The 21,858-nt window shown below is 51.5% G+C and overlaps 2 protein-coding genes across 7 annotated transcripts in view; one reads left to right on the top strand and one right to left on the bottom strand.

The window, feature by feature from the left end:
* Positions 1-2,382, bottom strand: part of TNS1 (tensin 1) — a 215,060-nt gene extending 212,678 nt beyond the window's left edge. For 2 of the 3 annotated variants that reach the window (XM_081143016.1, XM_081143018.1), the window contains exon 1: positions 2,087-2,381. In XM_081143016.1, the coding sequence (XP_080999142.1) occupies positions 2,087-2,242 (156 nt within the window). In that variant the 5' untranslated portion in view covers positions 2,243-2,381. Of the gene's footprint in view, positions 1-2,086 lie in introns of all 3 variants that reach the window. The other variant, XM_081143015.1, reaches the window with a different exon arrangement.
* A 371-nt stretch (positions 2,383-2,753) lies between these two features.
* On the top strand, positions 2,754-21,535 carry RUFY4 (RUN and FYVE domain containing 4). 4 transcript variants are annotated; one of them, XM_081142820.1, is made up of 12 exons: positions 2,754-3,491; positions 4,598-4,774; positions 4,893-4,996; positions 6,316-6,441; positions 6,759-6,865; positions 7,216-7,338; positions 7,771-7,840; positions 9,022-9,669; positions 10,357-10,463; positions 14,902-15,048; positions 19,535-19,645; positions 20,166-21,535. In XM_081142820.1, the coding sequence occupies exons 2-12, from the start codon at positions 4,729-4,731 to the stop codon at positions 20,263-20,265; spliced, it is 1,689 nt and encodes a 562-aa protein (XP_080998946.1). In that variant the 5' UTR covers positions 2,754-3,491; positions 4,598-4,728; the 3' UTR covers positions 20,266-21,535. The 4 variants fall into 4 exon arrangements, with proteins under 4 accessions (XP_080998946.1, XP_080998945.1, XP_080998944.1 ...); XM_081142819.1 differs by having other exon boundaries at positions 7,195-7,338; XM_081142818.1 differs by having other exon boundaries at positions 4,578-4,774; positions 7,195-7,338.
* The last annotated feature ends 323 nt before the right edge of the window (positions 21,536-21,858 follow it).

Raw genomic sequence — 21,858 nt, 5'->3', positions numbered from 1 at the left:
TGTTGATGGCAGGACTGTCAGTGGGAGTGCCCTGGCTGCAAGCCCAGATGCCTGAGTAGCTTCTAAGCCCTGGCTCCCAAGGGGGGCTGAGAGCCCAAGAGATGTTTATCCGACACGAGAACTTGGTAAAATACCTCCTCTAGCGAGGGGGATACACAGCCTGGCTACTCTTTCCTAGGTCACTGAAGTGTCCTGAGAGTTGCAATATGAATGGGGGGAGCTGGTGGTTCTGGCAAGGAGAACATCCAGCAACAGCCCCCCCCCCCTGGAGCCAGAGCCAAGGGGCAGTGGGCACAGGCTGGGGCTGGGACGGAGAGCGTACTCCTGCAGATAAAGGGAGTGAGTCATGGGCGAAAGCCAGGCTCTCTCAAGAGGCAGCTCAGAAACCAGCTCATCCGAATGCAGACAGACACTCGTCCCCATCCCTGTCCCTGTGGCTGCTACACACCCACACACACACTCCCTTCCCCTCCTTCTCCCCTCCCTCTCCTTGATCAACCAGCTCCTGTGCCCTGGCTCCTTCCTCCACCTCGGCAGATAGCCTGGGGTGGCCCACCTGGCACCTACCCCACAGCTGGCTGCATGGGGAGTGCAGGAGGTAGGGAGACATGGAAGCAAGGAGACCCACCACCCACCAGAGAAAGTAAAGTCAAGAGGGTCTGATAGAGACAGAGAAGGAAGGGGGACTGTGAGCTCACTTCCCCCTGAAAACTCATGAGGCTCTAGGAAAGAGGGGGAGTCTGGATGACTCCTGGAGGGGCCCGAAAGTCCAGAGATTCTGCCATGCCACCTTCCCTGGCTGGACCCTCTGCCCCTTTGCCAGGACTGAGAAACAGTAGTCTGGGAAGACTGGCCAACACTCTCCAGCCAACACCCCCAGGCCTGCCCCTGGGCCCTAGGCTAGGCTCAGGCTTTTGTCAGAATCACACCTGAGCCACTAGCCACTGCAAGGGCTCAGGCACCAACTACTCCCCAGGCCAGTCCCTCACCATGGTCTGTCACCGTGGTGATGACCCGGCCAAAGCTTAGGAAGGACAGAGAGTCCTGTTTATAAGTACAGCCTATGCCTGGCACTGTGGAGTATAACATGAATATGCCATAATCCATGCCCTCAGGGGCAGCCAGGCAAGCGGGGCAGAGGGATCACTCTGGGACATGTGTATGCAAGCACACGCGCACACACACACAGGCCTGGCTTCACTGGCTGCCCCAGTGAAGGGGAAGAAGGGAGCTGGAATGTTGCCACAGGTACATTTTGAGCCTTCCAAACTCTGTGGACCCAAGTGGAAAGATATAAGACAGCACCATAATCCAAACGCCACACAGCAAACCAGTCTTAGAAGGCTGCAGCCCTCACAGCCCCAAACAGGGAGGTGGCTGGGATTGTGCCAGGAGCCTAGAGCAAGGTGATACAGTTCCTAGTGACCCCAAATATCTCCCCTCCTCTGCCTGGGAGGAACCCAGTGCCCACACCTGCACCAGACCTGCTGCTTCCCAGCAAGCGCCTCATCCAGAACAAACACCAGCCTGTCACCACCCCTCTGGGTCAGTTTCCCACTTTCGAGGCTCCAAGAATTACCCAGAACAGAGAATGCAGGAGTGAAGGTCCAGCTGCCCCCACCATTCTCAGGTCAGTCTTGCTCTGGCGGGGCCCTCCCTGCCTCAGAAGGCCCCCTCCCTCCTGGATACAGAGCCCTGGTCAGGGACAACAGCCACAGCTCCCAGGAGGGACACACTGTCAACTCCTGGACCAGCTCAGGGGAAATTAACACTGTCAGTGCCTGTCCCAGCACTCCCAGCCCTGCCCCCTCCCAGATGGCTCCTAAACCCACCAGAACTATTTGCCCTTTTAAGGGTCAGGTGCTACATCACCCTCCTCCCAAGGGCACTAGAGATCAAGGTGAGACCTCAACCGAACTCTGTGCCTTCTTCTAGTCCTAGTCCAGCCCGTGCCCTTGGGCGGCCTGCCCTTGCAGTGACCTCCCGACCGCTGATGGACACTTTCCTGGCTCGGCTCCTTACCTATCTCAGGTGAGCTGGGCTCTGCCTGCCACCCGCTCCCCCTCCCATCACCGCCGCGCCCTACCTGCTGCAGGAGCCGCCTGCTCTCGGCGCGGACCGAAGCCCCGGGCTCCCAGCACTGAGCTCGCGCTGGGGCCGGGGGGCTCCCCGGGGGCTGGGGGCCGCAGGGGGCCCCGGGCTCCAGCGCCTCGCAGCACACCAAGCTCACCGTGCAGCCCATCCGCCCGGCGCCCGGCGGGCCTGGACCGGGGCGGGACGCGGGCGCCCCGGGAGCTGGCCCGCCCCCAGCCCCGGGCGCCTCCGACGTCGGGAGGGGGGCGGCGACGCCCCCAGCCCGTCCCTTCCCGGAGCCCTTTCGACCGCACCGCCGGGAAGCGGGGGAGTTCGGGGCCGGGCGAGGGGCGGTGACACGGGCGCCAGGAGCAGCCAGTGACAGAGGGAGACCCGAGGGCGGGGGACTCGGGGAGGGGCGGCGGCGGGGTCCCGGGGACTGGGGCGGCGGACCGGCTGAGTGTGGGAAGGCGAGAAGGGGACGCGCGGCGCGACGGAAGAGGCAGGAAGCAGATAAGGAGAGATATCGAGGGAGAGACGGGGAGACAGGGACAGAGAGGGGGACAGAGCCTCTGCACCCGGGAGACCGAGTCCGGGAGAGGGAGAGACGGGCGGGGCGCGGGGGGGGGGGGGGGGGCGGGGGCAGACGGAGCCGGGCGCGCGCCGGGGCTCACGCGCGCTTCCTCGGGGTTGTGAGACGGCGGCCCCCCAGGCGCCCGCCCCGCTGTGCTCTGGCCCCAGCCCGAGCCCTTGCGGCACCCCAGCCTAGAACCTGAGGACCCAGGCTCAGCCTCAACGAGGCAGAGCACATCCAGGGTGGAAGAGCCACAGCCCACCTGGGCAAGGTACCTGGCCCATCACCAGGGGTCACTTGCCTCCTTTTAGGGGTGAGTACCAGGATGGCACTGGTGACCAGCGCTCATGGGGGCCCCCTCAGAAGACTGAGGGAGGGAAGAGGAGAGAGACACGTGATGGGACCCTTGTCCACCCCTCCCCACCTGCGTCATACTCCCACCAACTAGGAGTAAAAGTATCAGATGGGGGAACATCCCAGCCTCCTTGTGCCACCTAGTGGTGACAAGGGGGAAAGACAAGAGCAGTTGGCCGCGACGAGAAGGGATGGAAACTTGAACGGCAGCAATTTCCGCTACCCGCCCCTGGATGAGTCGTGTTTGGCCAACTAGTCATCCCCATCTCAGACATTCTGCCTGCTGCCCTTGACCCTGCCTCTGCCACTTCTCCCTGGCAGATTTCTACTCCTCCCCCTCCGAGCAGGGTTTCCCCTCCAGGGGGCTGGGCTGGGCCTGAGTCACCTACCAGGCAGCAAACTCTGAGAGGCTGTACAGGGATTAGTCCCAAGGGCCAGGCTCAGGCTGCAGCACCTGCTCTCCATGCCTCAACCAACCGGGCCTTCCCAGGTGAGTAGAGAGAGACTCCTTTGTCTGGGGGAGGCTGGAGAGGGGAAATGATGGCAGGAGCAAGGAGCTGAGAGATCTTGAGGGATATGAGGGACAGGACAAGATGCATATAGGTGTTCACAGATCTCATAATCAGTCGGGGCTGGAAGGCACTTCAGAGACCCTAAGTCCAAACCCCTAGTCTGCATATGGGGAAACTGAAGCCCAAGAAAGGTGAGTGGTGTGCCCAAGGCCACAGGGTGAATTGCAGGGCCAGGATGGAGACACAGGTCCCTTGACTCCCAGCTCAGTCTTTCCTGAACACCATCCCCCACCCGCCCTCCATCCTTACTCTGGTTTTTTTCCCATCCTGTCCCCTCCACATTGCCCCACTGCTTCTTCACTCCCTCCCACCCACCCCAAATTCCAGCAACCACAGCCTGGGAGGCGGGACACCTGGGTTTCCTACCCCACGCCCAGTCTTTACTCCAGGCTCTCAGACTAAGCCCGCTGGCCCTCTGGGGCTACAGTATTCCTCCCTGAGCCTCAGGAGCCACTGGGGGAGGGAGGGACAAGCTGCAGTTCAACTGGGAGAGGGCAGCAGGATTAAAAGCAGGTGTCCTGCTCCCCACACCCCAGTCCTGGCTCTAGGGCCTCACCTTACTTCTGTATCCCTCTCCTCAAAGAATGCACACTTTCCACTCAGCTGGGGCCCAGGAAAGGGTGAGAAAGTGTCTCGAGGATGATGACTCCCTGGCAAGGCTTCCCGTGGGAAGAGGGTGACCGTCCCTCAGTCCAACATCTGTGTGGCATGAGCACTAACAGGCTTACTCACTCGTCAGGGCTGAGAGCACGGGTGCTGGAGCACACAGACCTGAGTTCAAATTCCAGTTTCACAACTTCGAGCTTTATGGCATTGGGTAAAAGGCTCACCCTCTCTGAGCCCCCATTTCGCCTTTTGTCAATGGAGTTGATAACCTCCTAGGATTATTGTGGAGACCGAGTCAGACAAAAATGTCAGGCACCCAGGAACTGCTCCATAAGTAGAGACCATGCCATCACCTTCCCATACTGCCTACAGGAAAGCTGGGGTTTCTGTTCTACCAGTTAACTCACTGTGACCCTAGAGACATCACATTCCTTCACTGGACTCTGAGTCTTCCTTTGTATGAGGAGAGGATCGTACAGCTGAACCCAGAGGCTCCTTCCTGGGCTGAACTTCCAGAGCCACAAGGAATCATATCATTTTCAAACACTCATGGCAAAAGACGGGGCTGCCCTCAAGGTCACCAGGGACCTGCAAGGTGAGTGAGTCTTGAGAGATTTTCTGGGACTGAACTGGGGGAAAAGTGAGAAGTCTAGGGAGCCTCTCCCTCAGAGACCTCACTCCCTGATGTCCGATGTCCACCATCCCCCTCACAGCTGCTGTCTCTGCCATCCTCCAGGGCTATGGGGGTGAGCATCGGGTTACAGATGCCAGCGCTGAGCTGCACGGACTCTGTGGCTGCCTGGAGCAGCTGCTGCAGGTGGGGCCCTGTCCTCTCCTCCCCTCTCCTCTCCCCTCCTCTGCTCCCCTTCCCTCTCTTCTGGTCCCCTCCCTCTCCCCTCTCTAGGCCCAGATAACCAGGAGGGATTTCTCAGATACTGAGGGAAGAACCACCCTTCCTTTGCTACCTTGGGCCACTTCATCCCCCTCAGTCAGCAAGTCCTTCCTGACATCTAACCTCACTCATGGAGGCTGTCACTATAGCCTGAGAGGTGAGGTGAGGCAGGGCTGGGACAGGGTGGGGAGGGGTTTGGGGAGCCACCCTGCTCTGAAGACTAAAGACACAGATGTCCTAGGGCTAGCCCTCCTTGCAGTGGGTTAGAGCCCAAGTCATCACTATCACTGGCTTTTACTGAGCACATACTATGTGCCAGGCTAAGGCTTTACATGCCCACCTTACTCAGTTCTCATTCTCACCCCCTGAGGTGATTCATGACCCACTCATCCCCCACATATACACACACCCCCTTCCAACTTCTCTATGTATGTAGATGTGTGTGTAGTGTGAGTGTGCACATGTGTGTATGTGTGTGGTGTTGGGGGGGTATGGATATGTGTGTGTGAGGTTTGTGTATATGTGCTGTGGGTATGTGGTGTGCATGTGTGAGTCTCCTGCCAGTCTGCCCTCCATCTGCTGCCCTCCAGTCACACTGGCCTCCTTGATCTTCTAAAGTACACCAGGAATGCACCCACCCCAGGGCCTTTGCACTTACTATTCCTCTGCCTGGAATGCTTTCCCCCAGAAATTTAGATGGTACACTTTCTTATTTCCTTTAGATTTTGACTTGAATAGTATCTCCTCAGTAAGGCTTTCTCTAGCCACCCTAACGTAAATTTTTAACACACAAATATATCACACACACCACACATATGCACATGCATGTGCACACCACACAATTTCTATTCCTTTTCCCTACTTTATTTTTTTTCTCCTTAGTGGTCAGCACTATCTAACATAGTATATATTTTTACTTTTTCAATTTTTTCATTGTCTATCTCCCCTTCCAAGATGTAAGCCCATGAGGTCAATTTGTTCATTGCTGTATCTCCTGGGCTTAGTACAGGTCTGGCACATAGTAAGTGTTCAATAAGTATTTCTGGAATGAATGAATGAATGAATGGGAACACTGAAGGCTCAGAGAGGTCAAGCAGCTTGCTCCTGGTCACAAAGCCAGGACCTGAAGCCAAGTTTGTCTGCACCAGCCCTTTCCCTCTGCCATGTGCTGCTCAGCATGCTGGAACACAGGATGGGTTCTAGGAGGAAGCATCTCTGATTCCTTTCCCTCGTCTTGCTCCCAGTTTGACCAGAAACAGCAGAAGAGCTTCCTGCGGCCTCGGAAGGATTACTGGGATTTTCTGTGCACTGCCCTGTGGCGGCAGCGAGGGGAAACGGAGCCAGCTCTTTTTGTTCACTCACAGGACAAGGTATGGAGGGCCAAGTGGCAGACAGGCTGACCCCAGCATGATGCGGCCCTGCCACCAAGCTCTTGAAAGGATCACTTTGGGGCCAAGGGACATAGGCCTGCCCAAGGCCCTTTTCTCACCCATCCCAGCTCCACTGACCAAAGGCCTCCCTCACCTGTCCCTCATCTCTCATTAGCCCCCTCCAGCCATCCCTTTTCTTCCCACAGCCTCAAGTCCCAGGACACCCTTTCTCATCAACCATCAACCCCCTCTCAGTGCTGACTGGGTCCCCATTGTCCTAACACCACCCCCCACTGTGCCCCCTGTGTGCTCTACAGTTGAAGACCCCTCTGGGAAGAGGCCGTGCCTTCATCCGCTTCTGCCTAGCCCACGGGCAGCTGGCCGAGAGCCTGCAGCTCTGCCTCCTGGACCCAGAGCTCACCAGGTAGGGTTGCTGGGACATGCTCTTACCCATACCATCTGAGCCTGCTGGCCTACCCATACCCCTTGACACCCAGAAGGATGGTTTAATATCAAGGACAGCTAAAAGGAGAGAGAAGGGGGAAGTCAAGGAAGAAACAGCAGAGAGGAGGCTAGAACCCCAGTCCTGGAAGCTCCCTCACCATGGTTCTTAGGCCCCTTGCTCCCCGAGGGCCACAACCCTGCCTGGGGAATTGTCCCATTAGGGTGTGCAGCGGAGGCAAACTCTCTGAGGTTGGGGGTGGCAACAGTGCCAGGGCCAAAAGCCATGGATGCTGACCACTGTGAACACAGGGAATGGTATGGCCCCTGGAGCCCTCTAGTGTGCCCTAAACTCCAGAAGGACATCCTGGACTCTCTCTATGCTCTCAATGGAGTGGCCTTCGACTTGGATCTGCAGCGGCCGGACCTGGATGGGGCCTGGCCCATGTTCTCAGAGTGAGTGGGTACTCGTGGAGGGGAGCCTCGTTTCATGCCTGCTGCCAGTGCCATCACCCATCCCAAGTTAGCCCCAAGCCCTCAGCCACTAGCACCATCTGTTTTTCCTTCCTTTCTTGCTCCCTGAGGCCCTGAATCTCCACCTCCCTAGCCTTCTATTTTCCCAGCATAATCCCATGATGCCCCATCATTTTGCATAGAATATACACTCTAAAGAGTTGTTGGGTGGCTGGGGTAGTATTAGAAGGATAAATGGAGGGTGGGATGCAGGGATGGATGGAGAGTGGGGTGCACGTGTGAGGTTGGGAGGGCAGGAAGGTGGGAAGGGTGGTGGGACGAATGGGTGGTTGGAAAGATGGCATATCCCGCATCCAAGAACCAAGACCACTTCTGGAGAGAGGCCCAGGGTCCTCCTGCTCCTTTCACTTTCAGGTCCCGTTGCTCCAATTCCAGCCAGACCCGGGGACGAAGGCCAAGGAAAACCAAAGATTCCCCAAAGAAGGTGCTTCTGCCTGACCTTCACTCTGAGTTACCTCTTCTCCATCTCTGCAGGGCCTCCCAGGTTGAGCAGTAACTGAGCCCTGCACCAACTGGGCAGACAGAGAGAGGCCAATGTGTGGACCTTGGGACTGGAGACCCACAGAAGCGAAGGCTCATATTCTTAAGATGGTGGGGATATCAGGGAGAGGAAGGGACCGCTGACACCCTCTGCAGAAGCTAGTGGAGCCCAGGGGAGGAGCAGGTGCTGGAGAAGGTGACCAGAAGCTTACGGGAAACAGACCAAGGAAACAACCTCTTCTGGACAATTTGCAGATGTCTCAGTTCAGTTCAGGGAGTGACTGAAGAGCCAGATCACCTGGCTCAAACCCCAGCTCCACCCCTTACTAACCACAGTCCTTGGGCAAGTTATTTGTCATGCCCCGCAGGGCGATGGTGAGGATGCATTGGGACAGACCATGTGTGGCACAGAGCAAGGCTCCTGCCACATGTTCAGTAAGTGGTAGTTTGCAGTTATCATTATTTCACAAGCTCACTTTACACCCCCACCAGCTTCCAGGCACCACGTACAGACACTATGAGGACTCAGTCTCCGACCTGAAGGAGTTCCAGGTCTGATCAGGGAGACAGACCCTAAAAGAACACACTGCAACGTGAAGCATAGGAATGCAGATGTACACAGGGGAACGTGGGGCCCAGGGAAGGCTTCATGGCAGAGGTGACTCTTAGCAGGTTGTTGGTCAATCTAAACTTTCACCACAACCCTACGAGGCAGGTATTATTATTCCCATTTTGTAGACGAGAAAATACAAAGAAGTTAAGTTCAGAGAGAAGGATCAGAGGAGAGAGGTGAGAACTTAGGGGAAAACAGATCCATGCAGAAGATAGAAATGAAGGAGGGAGAAGGGCGCAGGCTAGAGGTGAGGGAGTAAAGGACATTGAGAAACGCTGCTGCTCCCTGACCAGATCAAAGGTGGGGCCTAGGATCAGATCACCTGGTGTTAGCATTCAGGTTCCTGCCCACCCCCTCCCCAGATCTGCTGAATCCGCATTTCTAGTGGGAGCGCCTGGGAATCCATCTGTTTAGCAAGCCTGTTGGATTAGGGCTCTCTGGTCTTTCCCACGCACCAGCTTGGTGACCTGGTGCTGAGAGGGATGATGATGGGTTTGGGGGCTTCTCTGCAGATCTCAGTTGTAAATGGAGGCCCCAAAGGAGCCCAGCCAGAGGAGCTGCACACCAGCCAAGCCAGCTGTCTGCAAGATGCACCACGGGAAGACCGGTTGGCTGGACTCCCCACGTCCCAGCAACACAGGCTTCTTTCTCCCTTTCTGGAAAAGAAGAAAGAAGATCCCCGGAAGAAAGATGACCTCAGGGCCCCCCACAGCATGTGGGAACCAGATGGGGAGGAGCTGCAGCAAGACCAGGAGAAGGGAGCCCCAAGGACAGGGATCTGCCTGGGAACCTCAACACCCAGCATCCAGGGGCAGAGGGAGGAGGCCAATTGGGCTTTGAAGGAGGTGGCAGGGACAGAGGGTGAGGGCAGAGGGGTTCTGCTCAGTGCAGAAGGTCAGAGAACAACAGAGGGTACTCAAGAAGGAGAAGCAGAGTGGGGTCACGTCCAGAGGCTGCTGGTCTCTGGCTCCAGAGGGACAGACTCAATGTCAAGGAACAGGCAGAACAAGGTGCCTGGCATTCTGGGGGAGCCGAGTGTCCTTCAGGGCCTGGGAACAAAGGAAGGCTCCACCACAGTGAAGCCACAAGAGCAAACAGGAGTGACCAGTGTGACCAGGAGGGAAGAGCAAGCAGAGGTGGCCTTGCAGGAGGTGGTCAAGGTGAGAGCAGCTGAGCTCTGTACCTGTCTATTCTCCATCTAAACTGGTCCACAGTCGGAGATCCTCAGTGGTAGCCTGGGGACCATTTCAGCGCATAGATCCATATTTATTGGCTCTCACAGGATTGTTATTATTTGGGGATGTCTTTTGAAAGCCATGCGTTCTTCAATTCACCACAGTCCCCACCTCCACCTATTGCCTCACACCGGGTTCACTATTCATCAATACTACTTGCCCAGTCCCTATAGGCATTCACATTTGAGATATGTCTCCAAAAGTTCCTGGAGCGGTTGCTTGTTCTCAGCTTTCATGGCCCTTGTTCTCAGTGGGTTTCCTGCTAATACGTAAATTCTATTGTTGCCTATCTCACCTACTTGCTCTTGCTGGAGATGCAGCTCCTGGAGGTCACCCAAGATAGTTTTTAAGTTTTCTTTCATCCTCCTTCTTAGACAGGCTTCCAGGTCCTGGAGCTCTGTAATTTCCATCCCTCAACAAAAGAAGACATGGTGGCTCCAGGCTCACCCAGGGGCAAAGCCAGGCATCACAGTTCCCAGTGCCTTCCACCCAAGGGTGGTCAAACATGGCCTGAAGTCTCACAGGGATGTTTGTCAAGTCATTCCCCAGCTGGGGTCTCTGCCCCCTTTCTTCATCTTCACTTTCCCTTTCTTCTACCCTCCCCTCCCCCAGAGCCTCAGACATAGGCTGCAGAAGACCAAGGAGCAGGCCCGGCATCAGGACCAGCTGCTGAAGGAGCAGGAGAGAGAGCTGAAGGCACTGCAGGAGCAGCTCAGCAGGTAACCTTGGCAACCACCAACACACGGGGGCGTGAGAGCCAGGAGGCTGGGGGAACAGGCCGCGCTCCATGGCTCCTGCTGGCATTCATGGTCAGCAAGCGTCTTCTGAGTTCCTCCTGTGCACCAAGCCCTGTGTGGGGCACAACTTTGGGATGCTGATGCATACAGGGCATTGTTTTTGCTCTCAAGGGCTCCCACCTTCTCCTCCCATGCCTTCCCTTCTCCCTTGCCTGCCTTCTCCTTCTCTAGCCTCCTGTGTAGCCCCAGGATAGGTCTACACCTCCTGTCCCTCCCTTCCCTCCCGTACTCATCTCAGCCCCTTTCTGCTGCCTCTTCTGGGCCGCTCCTCTCTCTTTGCAATCCACTCTGCCTCCCTGCCCCACCACACTCCTTCTGTTCCTGTCTCTCATTGCCTCTTCCCGACTGTACAACCTCTCTTTCACCCTCTGGATAATCATAATCATAACGATCATTTGCTACATACCTGGCGCTGTTCTAGGCGCTTCCTCATAACAGCCTTATGAGAGGTTCTCTAAAGACCCCCATTTTATAGGTGAGGAAACTAAGACTCAAAAATGCTACACAATTCACCCAACACTGTTCACCCTCCCGCTATTTTAGCAGCTGCTCCTGGTGCTAAAGATCCCATGATTCAGGCCCTAACTGAATGCAGGGGCTTTGCCCGCCCAAGGGCTTGCTCTGTGAATCAAGACAGACTGGAGGGAGCAGCTGAGAGGCTCCAGCCCCAAGCTGCTCCCTGTCATCTCATCCATCATTCAGTCATTCCACAAACACTCAAAGTGCTCACTCTGTGCCAAGCCTTTTCTATGTGCCAGAAATTCTCTTGTGGACAAAACAGACAAAATTCCCACCCTCATGGAGCTTACATTCTAGTGGGGGAGGCAGCCAGTAATATGATAAGCAAGTAAAATACATGGAGTGTCAGGTTGTGATAAGTTCTAAGGGGGGGGGGGAATCAGGAGAGGGGAATAGGAAGTATCGGGGTGATATTAAATAAGGTAGCATGGTCAGGGAAAGGTGATGTTTGAGTAAAGACCTGAAGCAAGTGAGGCATGAGCCATTTGGATATGTGGTCGAAGAATGTTCCAGGCAAAGGGAACAGCAAGAGCAAAGGCCCTGAGGCGGGAATGAGCATGGTAGGTTCTAGGAGCACCAGGGAGGCCATCATGGCCCCAATGGAATGAAGAAAGAAGGGGATGTAGAGAAAGGTCAAGCAGGTAATGGGGACCAGGTTAGGGAGACCCTAGTAGGCATCAAAAAGACCTTGGCTTTAACTGAGAGTAAAGTGAGAACCATTAAGAGTTCTGAGCAGAGAAGGGACAAGATGTGACTGTTAGTTTTTATGTTAAAATCTGTTTATTTGCTTTTTTAAACAATTCAATGGTTTTTATTGTATTCACAAAGTTGTGCATGGATCACCATAATCGATCTGAGAGCATTTCATTCCCCCAAGGAAAACCCTGTACCCATTGCAGTCACTGCCCATTTCCTCCGAACCTCCCAGCTCTAGGCAACCACTAACCTGCCTTCTCTCTATAGATGTGCCTATTCTGGACTAGCCCGTGTCGCCAAGGGCTCTGTGAAGCTAGTCTGTGGGGAAGCAAGGGTGAAAGCAGGGAGACCAATGAGGAAGCTACCCCGCCATGCAGGGGAGGGTGCTGGTGACTCGGACTGCGCTGGTGGCAATGGGGGTGTGGAGAATGACTGAGTTTTCAGGCCGGGAAAGCTAGAGTCAACAGTGACCATCCGCTGTGCAGAGTAAGTTTGTGGGGATCATTCAGAAGTTGAGTTTGGAGCATGTTAAGTTTGAGACACCCATCAGACACCCAAGTGGAGCCTTTGGAAAGGCAATTAAGTGAGGTTCAGAAGAGAGGCATGGGCTCGGGGTCTACTGGAGAGTCATTGAAATGTGGGTGGTGAGTAACAGAAGCTCCTGAGTCATCAAACTGGTGACAGGTTATCTCAGCACCAGGAAACAGGAGTGTCATGGGGCCCATTCGATCAGTCAACAATATTTATTGTGCCTCTACTACACCATGAGCAGGGGGTGGGGAGGACAGCAGTGAACAGAGCAGGCAACATCTGCTCTCAAAGACCTGGGGAGATAGACAGTAGATCAACGAGTCGAAACACAGTGTCAGGCAATCATGGGCGCTGTGCAGAAAAATCAGTCCAGGGAAGGGGAGAGAGAGACAGGATAGTCTTCTAGATTTAGGATCAGGAAAGGCCTCTCTGAGATGACTTTTTTTTTAATTCTCACCCGAGGATATTTTTTCCATTGCTTTTCAGAGAGAGTGGCGGGGGGGAGAGAGAGAAAGAGAGAGAGAGAGAGAGAGAGAGAGAGAAACATCGATGTGAGAGAGACACATCGCTTGGTTGCCTCCCACATGTGCCCCGACTGGGACTGGGGGTCTAGCCTGCAACGAAGGTATGTGCCCTTGACCAGAATTGAACCCCGGACCCTTCAGCCCACAGGCTGACACTCTAACCACTGAGCCAAACAGGCTAGGGCTGAGGAGGTGACATTTAAGGAGAAACCCCAACCGTGGGAAAACTGGGGAGCAGTGCTCCAGGCAGGGGAGCAGCAAACGCAGAGGCCCAGGAGAAGCGGGCGTGGGGCAAGCCCGCCGTGGCGGGAGCAGAGGGGGTGCCCGTGCTGTAGGACGCAGGGCGGTCTTCCGCAGGGGGCTCGTGGGCTGACTGAGGTTTCTGAAGGATGACTATGACTGCGCTGCGGAGAACAGACTGAGAGTGGGCGGGGGTGCAGGGCCCGGCTAGATGCATAGGGACGACACAGCAGACCATCTCAGCAGCAGGCGCCAAAGCAGACCTGCCCGGGGTTCCCCTGAAAATACACTTGGAACTGAGATGTGGGACTGCCCTGGGGTCGCTGGGCAAGTAAACTCTCTCAGGGAAATAAAATCAGCAGCTAAAAACTGAGGAGGCTGAAGGCTAGAATGTTCATTAGAAGTCAAAACATAGCCCTGATCCAATGCCCGAGCATGCAAACACTTTCTTAAGGCTGCAGGGACTGGCTTTTTGGAGTTCCAGTGGCTACCTATTGTGGGTTTGATGTCATGGCCCACCCAGTTTTCTTCCCTGCAGCAGGCACACAACAGCATTTAAAAAATTAATAATTCAATTCATTGTCAAGCCTCTCGCAAGCTGCTTCTTCCCCTCAAACACACTCAGGCCCAGGGTTGTGGGGACTCACTTGCACACGCATCAGAGGTCATGGGACACGCACCACCACCGGGACACCCTCCAGTCTGAGTGACAGAGTAAGGGGCGGGACCTTTTTGTTTCCAGTCAGATTTCTTGGAACCTTCTAGGAAACCACTAAAGGCAAAGAGAAGATGCAAGAATAAAGCTGAGGAGGGTCCAAGCCCAAAGCTGAAACAGAAATTTAAGAAAGCCATGTGCTTAATATTACTTTTTTTAAATTGAAAAGACAATGTAGCATAATTTTTCAAAATATTTTAAAGCCAAAAAATCGCCCCATATCCTACGCCACTTACTCCCACTTCCCCAAGTACCACAGTTGTTTTCAGCTGCTGGGTTCTCAGATACCCACCTTTCCCCAGAGAGCTGCCATGATTGTGAACATGCCTTTGCAGAAGTTGACATTGTAAAATAGAAATATTTTTAAAGAGAGAACAAATGGAAATGTTGGCTTGTCTCCTTTAAAGGAATACACAAGACTAGACCCTGTGTTCATTTCTCTGAGCAGTTGGTGAGGAGTCAGCCTCTAGATATCAGTCCACACAGTGCTTGGTTTGGTGTGCGATGTGGTGTTTGTGGGGTGTGGCATGTATTATGTTAAGAGTATGTAGTGTTTTGTAAGTGTATGTGGTATACAGTGTGTGTGGTGTGCCATGAATGCGTGTGGTGTGTGTATTATGTGTGTGTGGTATGTGTTGTGCATTTGTGGTGTGTGGTGTGTGATGTGTGTGCAGTATGTGTTTGCGTGTGTGCGTGTCTGGTGTGTGTCTGGTGTGTTGTGAGTGTATGTGGTATGTGTGGTGTGTGTGGTGTGCATGTGTGATGTGTGTATGGTGTGTTGTGAGTATGTGTATGGCATGTGGTGTGTGTGCTATACTTTGAATATGTGTGTGGTACGTGTGCTGTATTGTAAATGTATTTGGTGTGTATATGTATATGTGTAATGTGATGTGTTTGTGCATGTATAGTGGGGGGTATGGGGGGGCATTTATGTATAGTCTGTGTGTGATGTAGTGTGGTATGCATATAGTTTAAACTGTGTGTATATATAGTACGTAGTATATGTGCATGGGTGGGTGTGTGTGGACTTCAACTGCAGGGGGTACCACCAGCTCCCCCAGAGCTCCCTGGCAGGCAGAGGCCCAGCCCAGCTCAGTCAAAAGCTGAGTCAGCTGAGTCTGCCTTTCGTGCCCAGGTGTCAGGAAGAGCGGGCCCAGCTGCAGGCAGAGCTGGAGCAGAAGCAACAGGAGGCTGAAAGGAGGGGCGCCATGTATGAGGAGGAGCTTGGAGGGCAGCGGGACCTGGTCCATGCCATGAAGAGGCGGGTGCTGGAACTGATTCAGTAAGTGGGGGACAGTGGGCAGGGGTGCAGACAGGGAAATGGTATGGAATGTAGAGGCTAGGGAATGAAAATTCTGCACCAACAACTATCAAGCAGAACTCTGGACCTTGTGTATATATTAACTCATTTCCTTTTTTTAGCAACCCCCTGCTGTTATTCCCATTTTACAAACTGAGGGTCAGAAAGACTGACTTGGCCACCAAGGACACACAGCATATAAATTGCATAGAGTCCTCTGACTCTAAGTCATACCCTCCACCCCAACCCACCCCCACATACACACACACCTACTGAAGTTAGGAGAAGGGGGAGGAGCCCATAGGCTGAGAAAGAATTGGGAGAGGGGGCAGGTTAACCAAGAAGTAATAGCATATCCTACACCTGCCTGCCTACTTGGACTTCCTCAGATCACTGGGCCTGTGGGCCTGTCCAGGATCCGCTGTCCTAGGTTCCAAAGGCTGAACTTGCCAGAGTCAATTCCAAACCACTAAGCTCACTGAGGGATGAAGGACATATGTAGATCCTGGTCTCTGCTCTTCAGTCTAATGGAGAGATGATTCACAGATATGGCATCCTTTACCCAGTTCAGGAAATAAGAGACCACTGCATTCACGTTTCATTAGAATTGGGAGGTTGCTGCAGGATCATCTAAGATGAAATCCTCTTGCACAAAATCCAAGTGATAATAAAGATGAGAAAAGGGAGAAATCGCCTGAAAAGAACAAACAAACTTAAGGAGTGAGCTCTTCCAAGGAACTCTCAGCTGGGAGGAAGGGATATATCAAAAAGTAGCTATGTATCTCACAAAACAATTTAAGGTAGCTAACGATGAAAGATAAATATACAGATATAGATATAGGATTATTAAAGAAAAATAGAAGATTTCATGGTAGACAAAAAATATATACTCCCAAAGTGTTAGGATTAAGGTTAAATTTAGCTCTGAGCATCTTGACAGCAGAATCAAAATGGGAAACACAGAAAGTTGCCTAAAATTCACTGTGCATTCAAAGGAAATATACCAGTTCATGAGGAGACACAAATGTTTTTCCTAGTGCTAAAGAAATTCATCCCAAGGTCCCAAACTATATAATATAGTGTCCCTTGCAAAAAGCATTTTGGGAGATATGGCCCTAAGCAAAAAGTGAAAGAAAAGAAAAAAGCCATCGAGGCTGACTTCTGCTTCAAAATGCTAGACCGACCTCACATCCTCTATTCTCCATCTTCAGCTCTCACTAAAACGATTGTAAAAGAATAAAACTTACAGCAGAGAGAAAGGTGGAGGAGCCAGCCACAGATGAGAGATTTCAGCTAATTTCCAGAAGCCAGAAAATGGATGGAGAAGTGGATACTGGATTTAGCCCAAGTTAGAACTTCAGGGCTCAGACACACCAGGAACATATATGGCAGAAGTGAGATGAAGGGCAGAAATCAGGAAAATTAACTGATGAAGGCAGTAGAAAGAGACTGCAGAACACCCAACAGTAGAGGGGCTTATCTCCCAAGCAAATAATTCAAAATTCCTTATCTGGAGAAAGTGAGATGCCCCAAATAAAAGAGCATCGTGTTCTGGCTTTTGAGTCTGGTGTGGCCAATAGCTCCCAGTCCAATCCCTCCTAAAGGAAAGCCCTAGGCAGTCATCCTGTCCACTAGTTGGAGCCCCAGCAGCTTTATTGCCTCCACTTAAACTTGAAAGGCAACCAAGTTTTCATAGGCATTTGAGGACAGTCTAGAACATGAGGAAGAGACAAAGATAAAAGATCCATCTCCCGTGAAACAAGATGCTAGGAAAAGTGACCGCCAAAAGATGAGAAACGTTCTTGGAAATTAAAATACCACTGAAATTTTTCTAAATTCACTAGGATTGGAAGAGAAAGATGAGGCAGCCTTTCAGAAAGAAAAAAAAGGGAGAGAGAAAATAAAATGGAGATTATCAGATAAAAATATGAGAGACTTTCCTAGTTCTAATGAACATAGAGTTTCAATTTAAATATTTCACTAGGTGACCAGCACAATAAATGAAAGGGGGGAACCCCACATCTACGTACATCATTGTGAAATTTCAGCAAAACAAAGATAAGAAGACTATTTTAAAATGTGGGTCACTTATAAAAGAAGTAGAACACAACAAATGTTAAGAATTAATGGTGTAATACTTTCAAGTTCTGAGAAAAGCTGAGTTTTGCCCTAGAATTCTTTGTCCAATCAAACTATGGAGCAAGTGGGGAAGGGGATAGAGGAAAAGACATTTTCAGACAAACAAGTCACAGAAAATTAACCTCCCACGCAGCATTTCTTAAGAAGCTAGTTAAGGATGTGTCCCAGAAAAACAAGGAAGCAAGTCAAGAAAAGAGAAGGTGTAGAATTCAGGAGGCAGTAGCTCTAGCCCAGGGGAGAACAAAAGGGGATTCCCAAGGTGACAAGTGGGCAGCAAGGCCACGAAGCAGTCCATCCAGGCTGTAGCAGAAGTATTAGCCCAGGAAGTAGGTCTTTGGGGATAAAAAGAGAATCAATAAAATACTTCATATAATGAAGAATTGGAGCAGGGTGGAGGGGGTGAATGGGGGGGAAAGGGGGGCATTTGCAATACTTTCAACAATAAAGCTAAATTTTAAAAAAAGAATCTGGGTGGGCAGAAATAATTAGGCTATGTTAAAGGCAAGTGATACAAGGAACAAAGAAAGGCAATTAGATACACAATGCAATATACAGACGATGTATCATAGAATTGTACACTTGAAACCTATATAATTACATTAACCAATGTCACCCCAATAAATTTAATTTTAAAAAATACTGTAAAAGAAAGGCAATTAGACAGTCCTAGAAAAAAACAACAAAAAATGTCCAAGAAGGCAAATGTTATAGAACATAGCTCTGCTTGAAGCAATATGCTCACATACTGTCCAATGATGTAAATATTAGTCACTGATTTTTTTCAACTTAAAGGCAAAGCCCAGGAAATGATTATAATTATGCAACAAACATAAATGTTACCACCCAAACAATATTGATTGTAGAACAGAATCCAATAGAACTTTCTGTGACAATAGAAACGTTCTTTATTTCTCTTGTCCAATATGGTAGCTACTAGTCACATATAGTGATTGAGTATTTTAAGTGTGACTGGTGTTACCAAGGAACTAAAGTTTTCATTTTATTCAATTTTAATTAAGTTACATATAAATTCACATAGCCACAGGTGGCTAGGGGCTACCCTATTAGATGTCGCAGGAACAGATGACAAGTTAGGAGGTGGGAGAAAAAGGGGATGCTGGCGTCATTGTATCACAGAATGGCAGTCATGAAACACTACCTATAGATAATAGAATGAGTGAGAAATAAAGGTGTGAGAGTATCCTGTAAAAGTCCTATAGCAACCAATAAAGGAACCAAAGATAGGGATATCACTACATTGGGAGGAAGGAGGATTTGATGGAAATGGTCATAACTAAGCTAAATCCTCTGACAGCAAAGTAAGGAGCTCTATAGAAGGAGTCCTCTCTTGATAAATCAAAAAGGAGGGACATGAGCATGTTAGCTAACTATCAGGAGGAAAAGCTAAAAGATGTAAGAAGTGGTTTGCCACCTAGAATGGGAAGGTGCCTATTGCCTTTTGATATAAATCCTTCTGAACTGTTCGATTTTTACATCATGGGTATGTATCATTTTGATAAAAATTTAAAACAACCCGCCTTCCTAGCACATCATATAAAAAAAACAACACTGGCGATAGTTTTGGAGGGGCATAAACATATATAACTCCAAGGCAGTTTGTACTAAGTGCCAAATAAAAGATAACAGGCATTATATGCTATAGGAGTCTGGAGCAAGAAAGCCACGGGGCCCCCTACCATCAGGGAGCAATCCTGAGAGGAGGAGGACTATGAACACATTGCTAATAGTGGATCAAGGTTTTGATGGGCAACAGGGCCCTGCCACCATCATCAAGTCTTCCCAGAGACACTGGAGTCTCACTGATCTCTCTTATGTGTGTGAGTCTCTCTGTCTCATTTCTCTCTCTCTCTCTTTCCCCATCACTGTGTCTCTTTCTCTCTCTCCATCTTCATATTTGTCTCTCCCTCTCTGTCTGTGTCTTGGTCCCTGTCTGTCTCTGCATCTTTCTCCCTGTGTCTTTCTCCCACTGCATTTCTCTCTCTACTTCTCTGTGTGTGCCTGTCTCCTTCTCCACTCCCTGATTTCCTTTCTCTCTGAGTGACTGTCTCCTGCTGTCCCTCTTTGTCTCCCTCCCCATTCCTGTGTCTGTCTTTCTGCCCTGCTATTTCTGTCTCTTTTTGTCTCTGCGAGTGTATCTCTGTGTGGCTCCCCTCTCTCATTCTTTGTCTCTGTGTTTCTCTTTCTGTCCATCTCTGAGTCTCCATCTGTGCCATTTCCAACTTTATATCTTCCTGTCTGTGTGTGTGTTCTCTCTCCCTCTCTCTAATCTCTCTCTACCACCCCCACCCCCACTCCGTCTGCCCCTCAGAGAGAAGGATAGCCTGTGGCAGAAGGCTCAGCATCTCTCTTCCGTGGCCCCTGGATGCTGTGTCGGCTGTAGCAAGCTCTTTGGCCGGCTGTCTCGGCGGTACCCATGCAGGTAATGAGTAGGACAGAGAATCCTTCCTCTGGGACAGCCCAGTTTCCACCTGCCCACGGCCCCCTGCCCACTCCAGGGAAGGGAGGGACATAGGAACTGGGCGTTTATGAAAGGCTACTGAAAGCTGGCCACTCATAGTACCCACCACTTAGCAGAGACATGAACAAGAGCAGTGGAAAAGTTCAGACAGGAAGGGCTTCTGGAAGATGGGACGGTGTAACCCTTCCAAGAATAGACTGATTGATGGGCTTCTCGTCTGGGAAGAGGACACTGAGGCAGGACAAGCAGCAGGAGAGAGGAAAGTGGGCCATCAGGAGAACCTGCCGCTTGGAATTCGAGGACCTTAGAGGAGTGGGGCATTGGGACACCCTTTAGGAAAGCGGAGGCCTCCTGGGACAGTCCCAGGGCTGTTCTATCGGGAGATGAGAGACAGGCAGGTGGACTTGAAGATACTTAAACCCCATGACCCTCTCCCCTGTACACACCCATGTGCTCCCCACTCTTTCCACCTTTGCTCCAGGCTATGTGGAGGCCTGGTTTGCCATGCCTGCTCTGTGGATTACAAGAAGCGAGAACGCTGCTGCCCACCCTGTGCCCAGAAGGAAGCCCAGGTCGTCTAAGCAGGACCCACCCAGGACTGGTCACTCCACCCCCCTCCCTCCAGCCCTTCTGTGACCTCTGATCTGACCAGTAATACCTTCCAGAACTTGGTGACTTAAGGCAGGCAGCACTTGAGTAGCCAGACAGTGGTGTGGAGAGTGGAAGGAGCCTGGCTGGCAGGCAGGAGACAGGTTCGAGCTCTGCATGTACCACTGATGACCTGGGCAACTTTGGCAGAACCCTCAGCTCTCTAGGCTTTTCTGTAATGTGAGGAAGTCGAACACCATCCACTCTAAGGTCCCTTTGGGCTCTGAAAATCCTTGACTTAGAATAGACCCAATGGCCTGGGCTTTGTCCTCAACACCCCTCCTCACCCAGCCCAGCCTTCACTGCACTGCTCTGTCTCAGGGTGCTCAGGAGTGTCCCGTCCACAGTCTGCTTCAGGGTCTGTTTTTCACAGCTTTCCAGGGGTACTATTAACATATAACACACTTCATATAACGTGTACAATTTGACGAGTTTTGACTTTAATTTACAGCCATGAAATCACGACCATATTCAAAATAATGAACACATCCATTAGCCCCGAAGTTTCCCCGTGCCCTTTGGACTCTCTCCCTCCCCGTACCCCTCCCCTGTTCCCATCCCTGGGCAACCATTTGCCTGCCTTCTGTCACTAGAGACCAGCTTGCATTTTCTAGAATTGTATATAAATGGAATCATATTGTCCGCCTTCTTTCACTCAGCACAATTGTTTTGAGATTCATCCATGTTGTTGTTCATACCCACAGTTCCTTTTTAGTGTTGCATACTATTCCACCGCATGGATATAGCACAACCTCTTTATACATTCACCTGTTGCCAGACATTTGGGTTGTTTCTAATTTGAGGCTATTACAAATCAATTCTTATAATCATCTATGTATGAATCTTTGTGTAGACATATGCCTGTATTTCTCATGGGTTAATACCTAACAATGAAATGGTCAGGTCATATGGCAGGTATATGTTTAAGAATCTGCTGAGTTATTTCCCAAAGAGATTATGCGCTGTACCCTCCTGCCAGCAGGGTGTGGGAGTCCCAGCTGCTCCCCAGGGCATTTGGTTTGGTAGCAGAAGAAGAGACACAGGCATGGAACTTGGCCCTCCCTGTCCTTCCCTTCCAACCACTATGGTGACTTGAGCAGTCCCAAGTTGTGAGGCCTGGAGGGAGGGGCTGAGTCTAGATGGCTCTTTGTACAGGGCTCACTCAGCTAGACTTTAATAAAGACAGTTATTGAGAATTCAAGTAGCTCTGTGGGACAAGATTATTTCCTCTGACTGCCCAAGAAGCCTTATGCAAATTGTGTCATTCACTGGGCACCCAACTGAAAATACTGTTTCGGAAATAGTGTGGGCCCCATTCTCTAAGAGGACAGACTCTGTGGCCCCAAGCAGGCATGCATATGCTGTCCCTGTACCCCCGCCTCACATGACTGCCACAGCCTCTGCAACGGTTGGGCAACTCTGTGGCCTGACCAGAGCCTGTGGACTGCCTCCTGGGGTCAGGGCCACCTAGAGTTGCATCCCGTTGCCATCTCATGGAGCAAGAGTTTTGCAACAGCAGTTCCTGC

This window comes from Miniopterus schreibersii (genome assembly GCF_964146895.1).
Source record: "Miniopterus schreibersii genome assembly, chromosome: 7".
In the NCBI taxonomy this organism is placed as follows: Eukaryota; Metazoa; Chordata; class Mammalia; order Chiroptera; family Miniopteridae; genus Miniopterus; species Miniopterus schreibersii.
The sequence above is the reverse complement of the archived record's forward strand: the minus strand, read 5'-3'. Positions and strand labels throughout refer to the sequence as shown.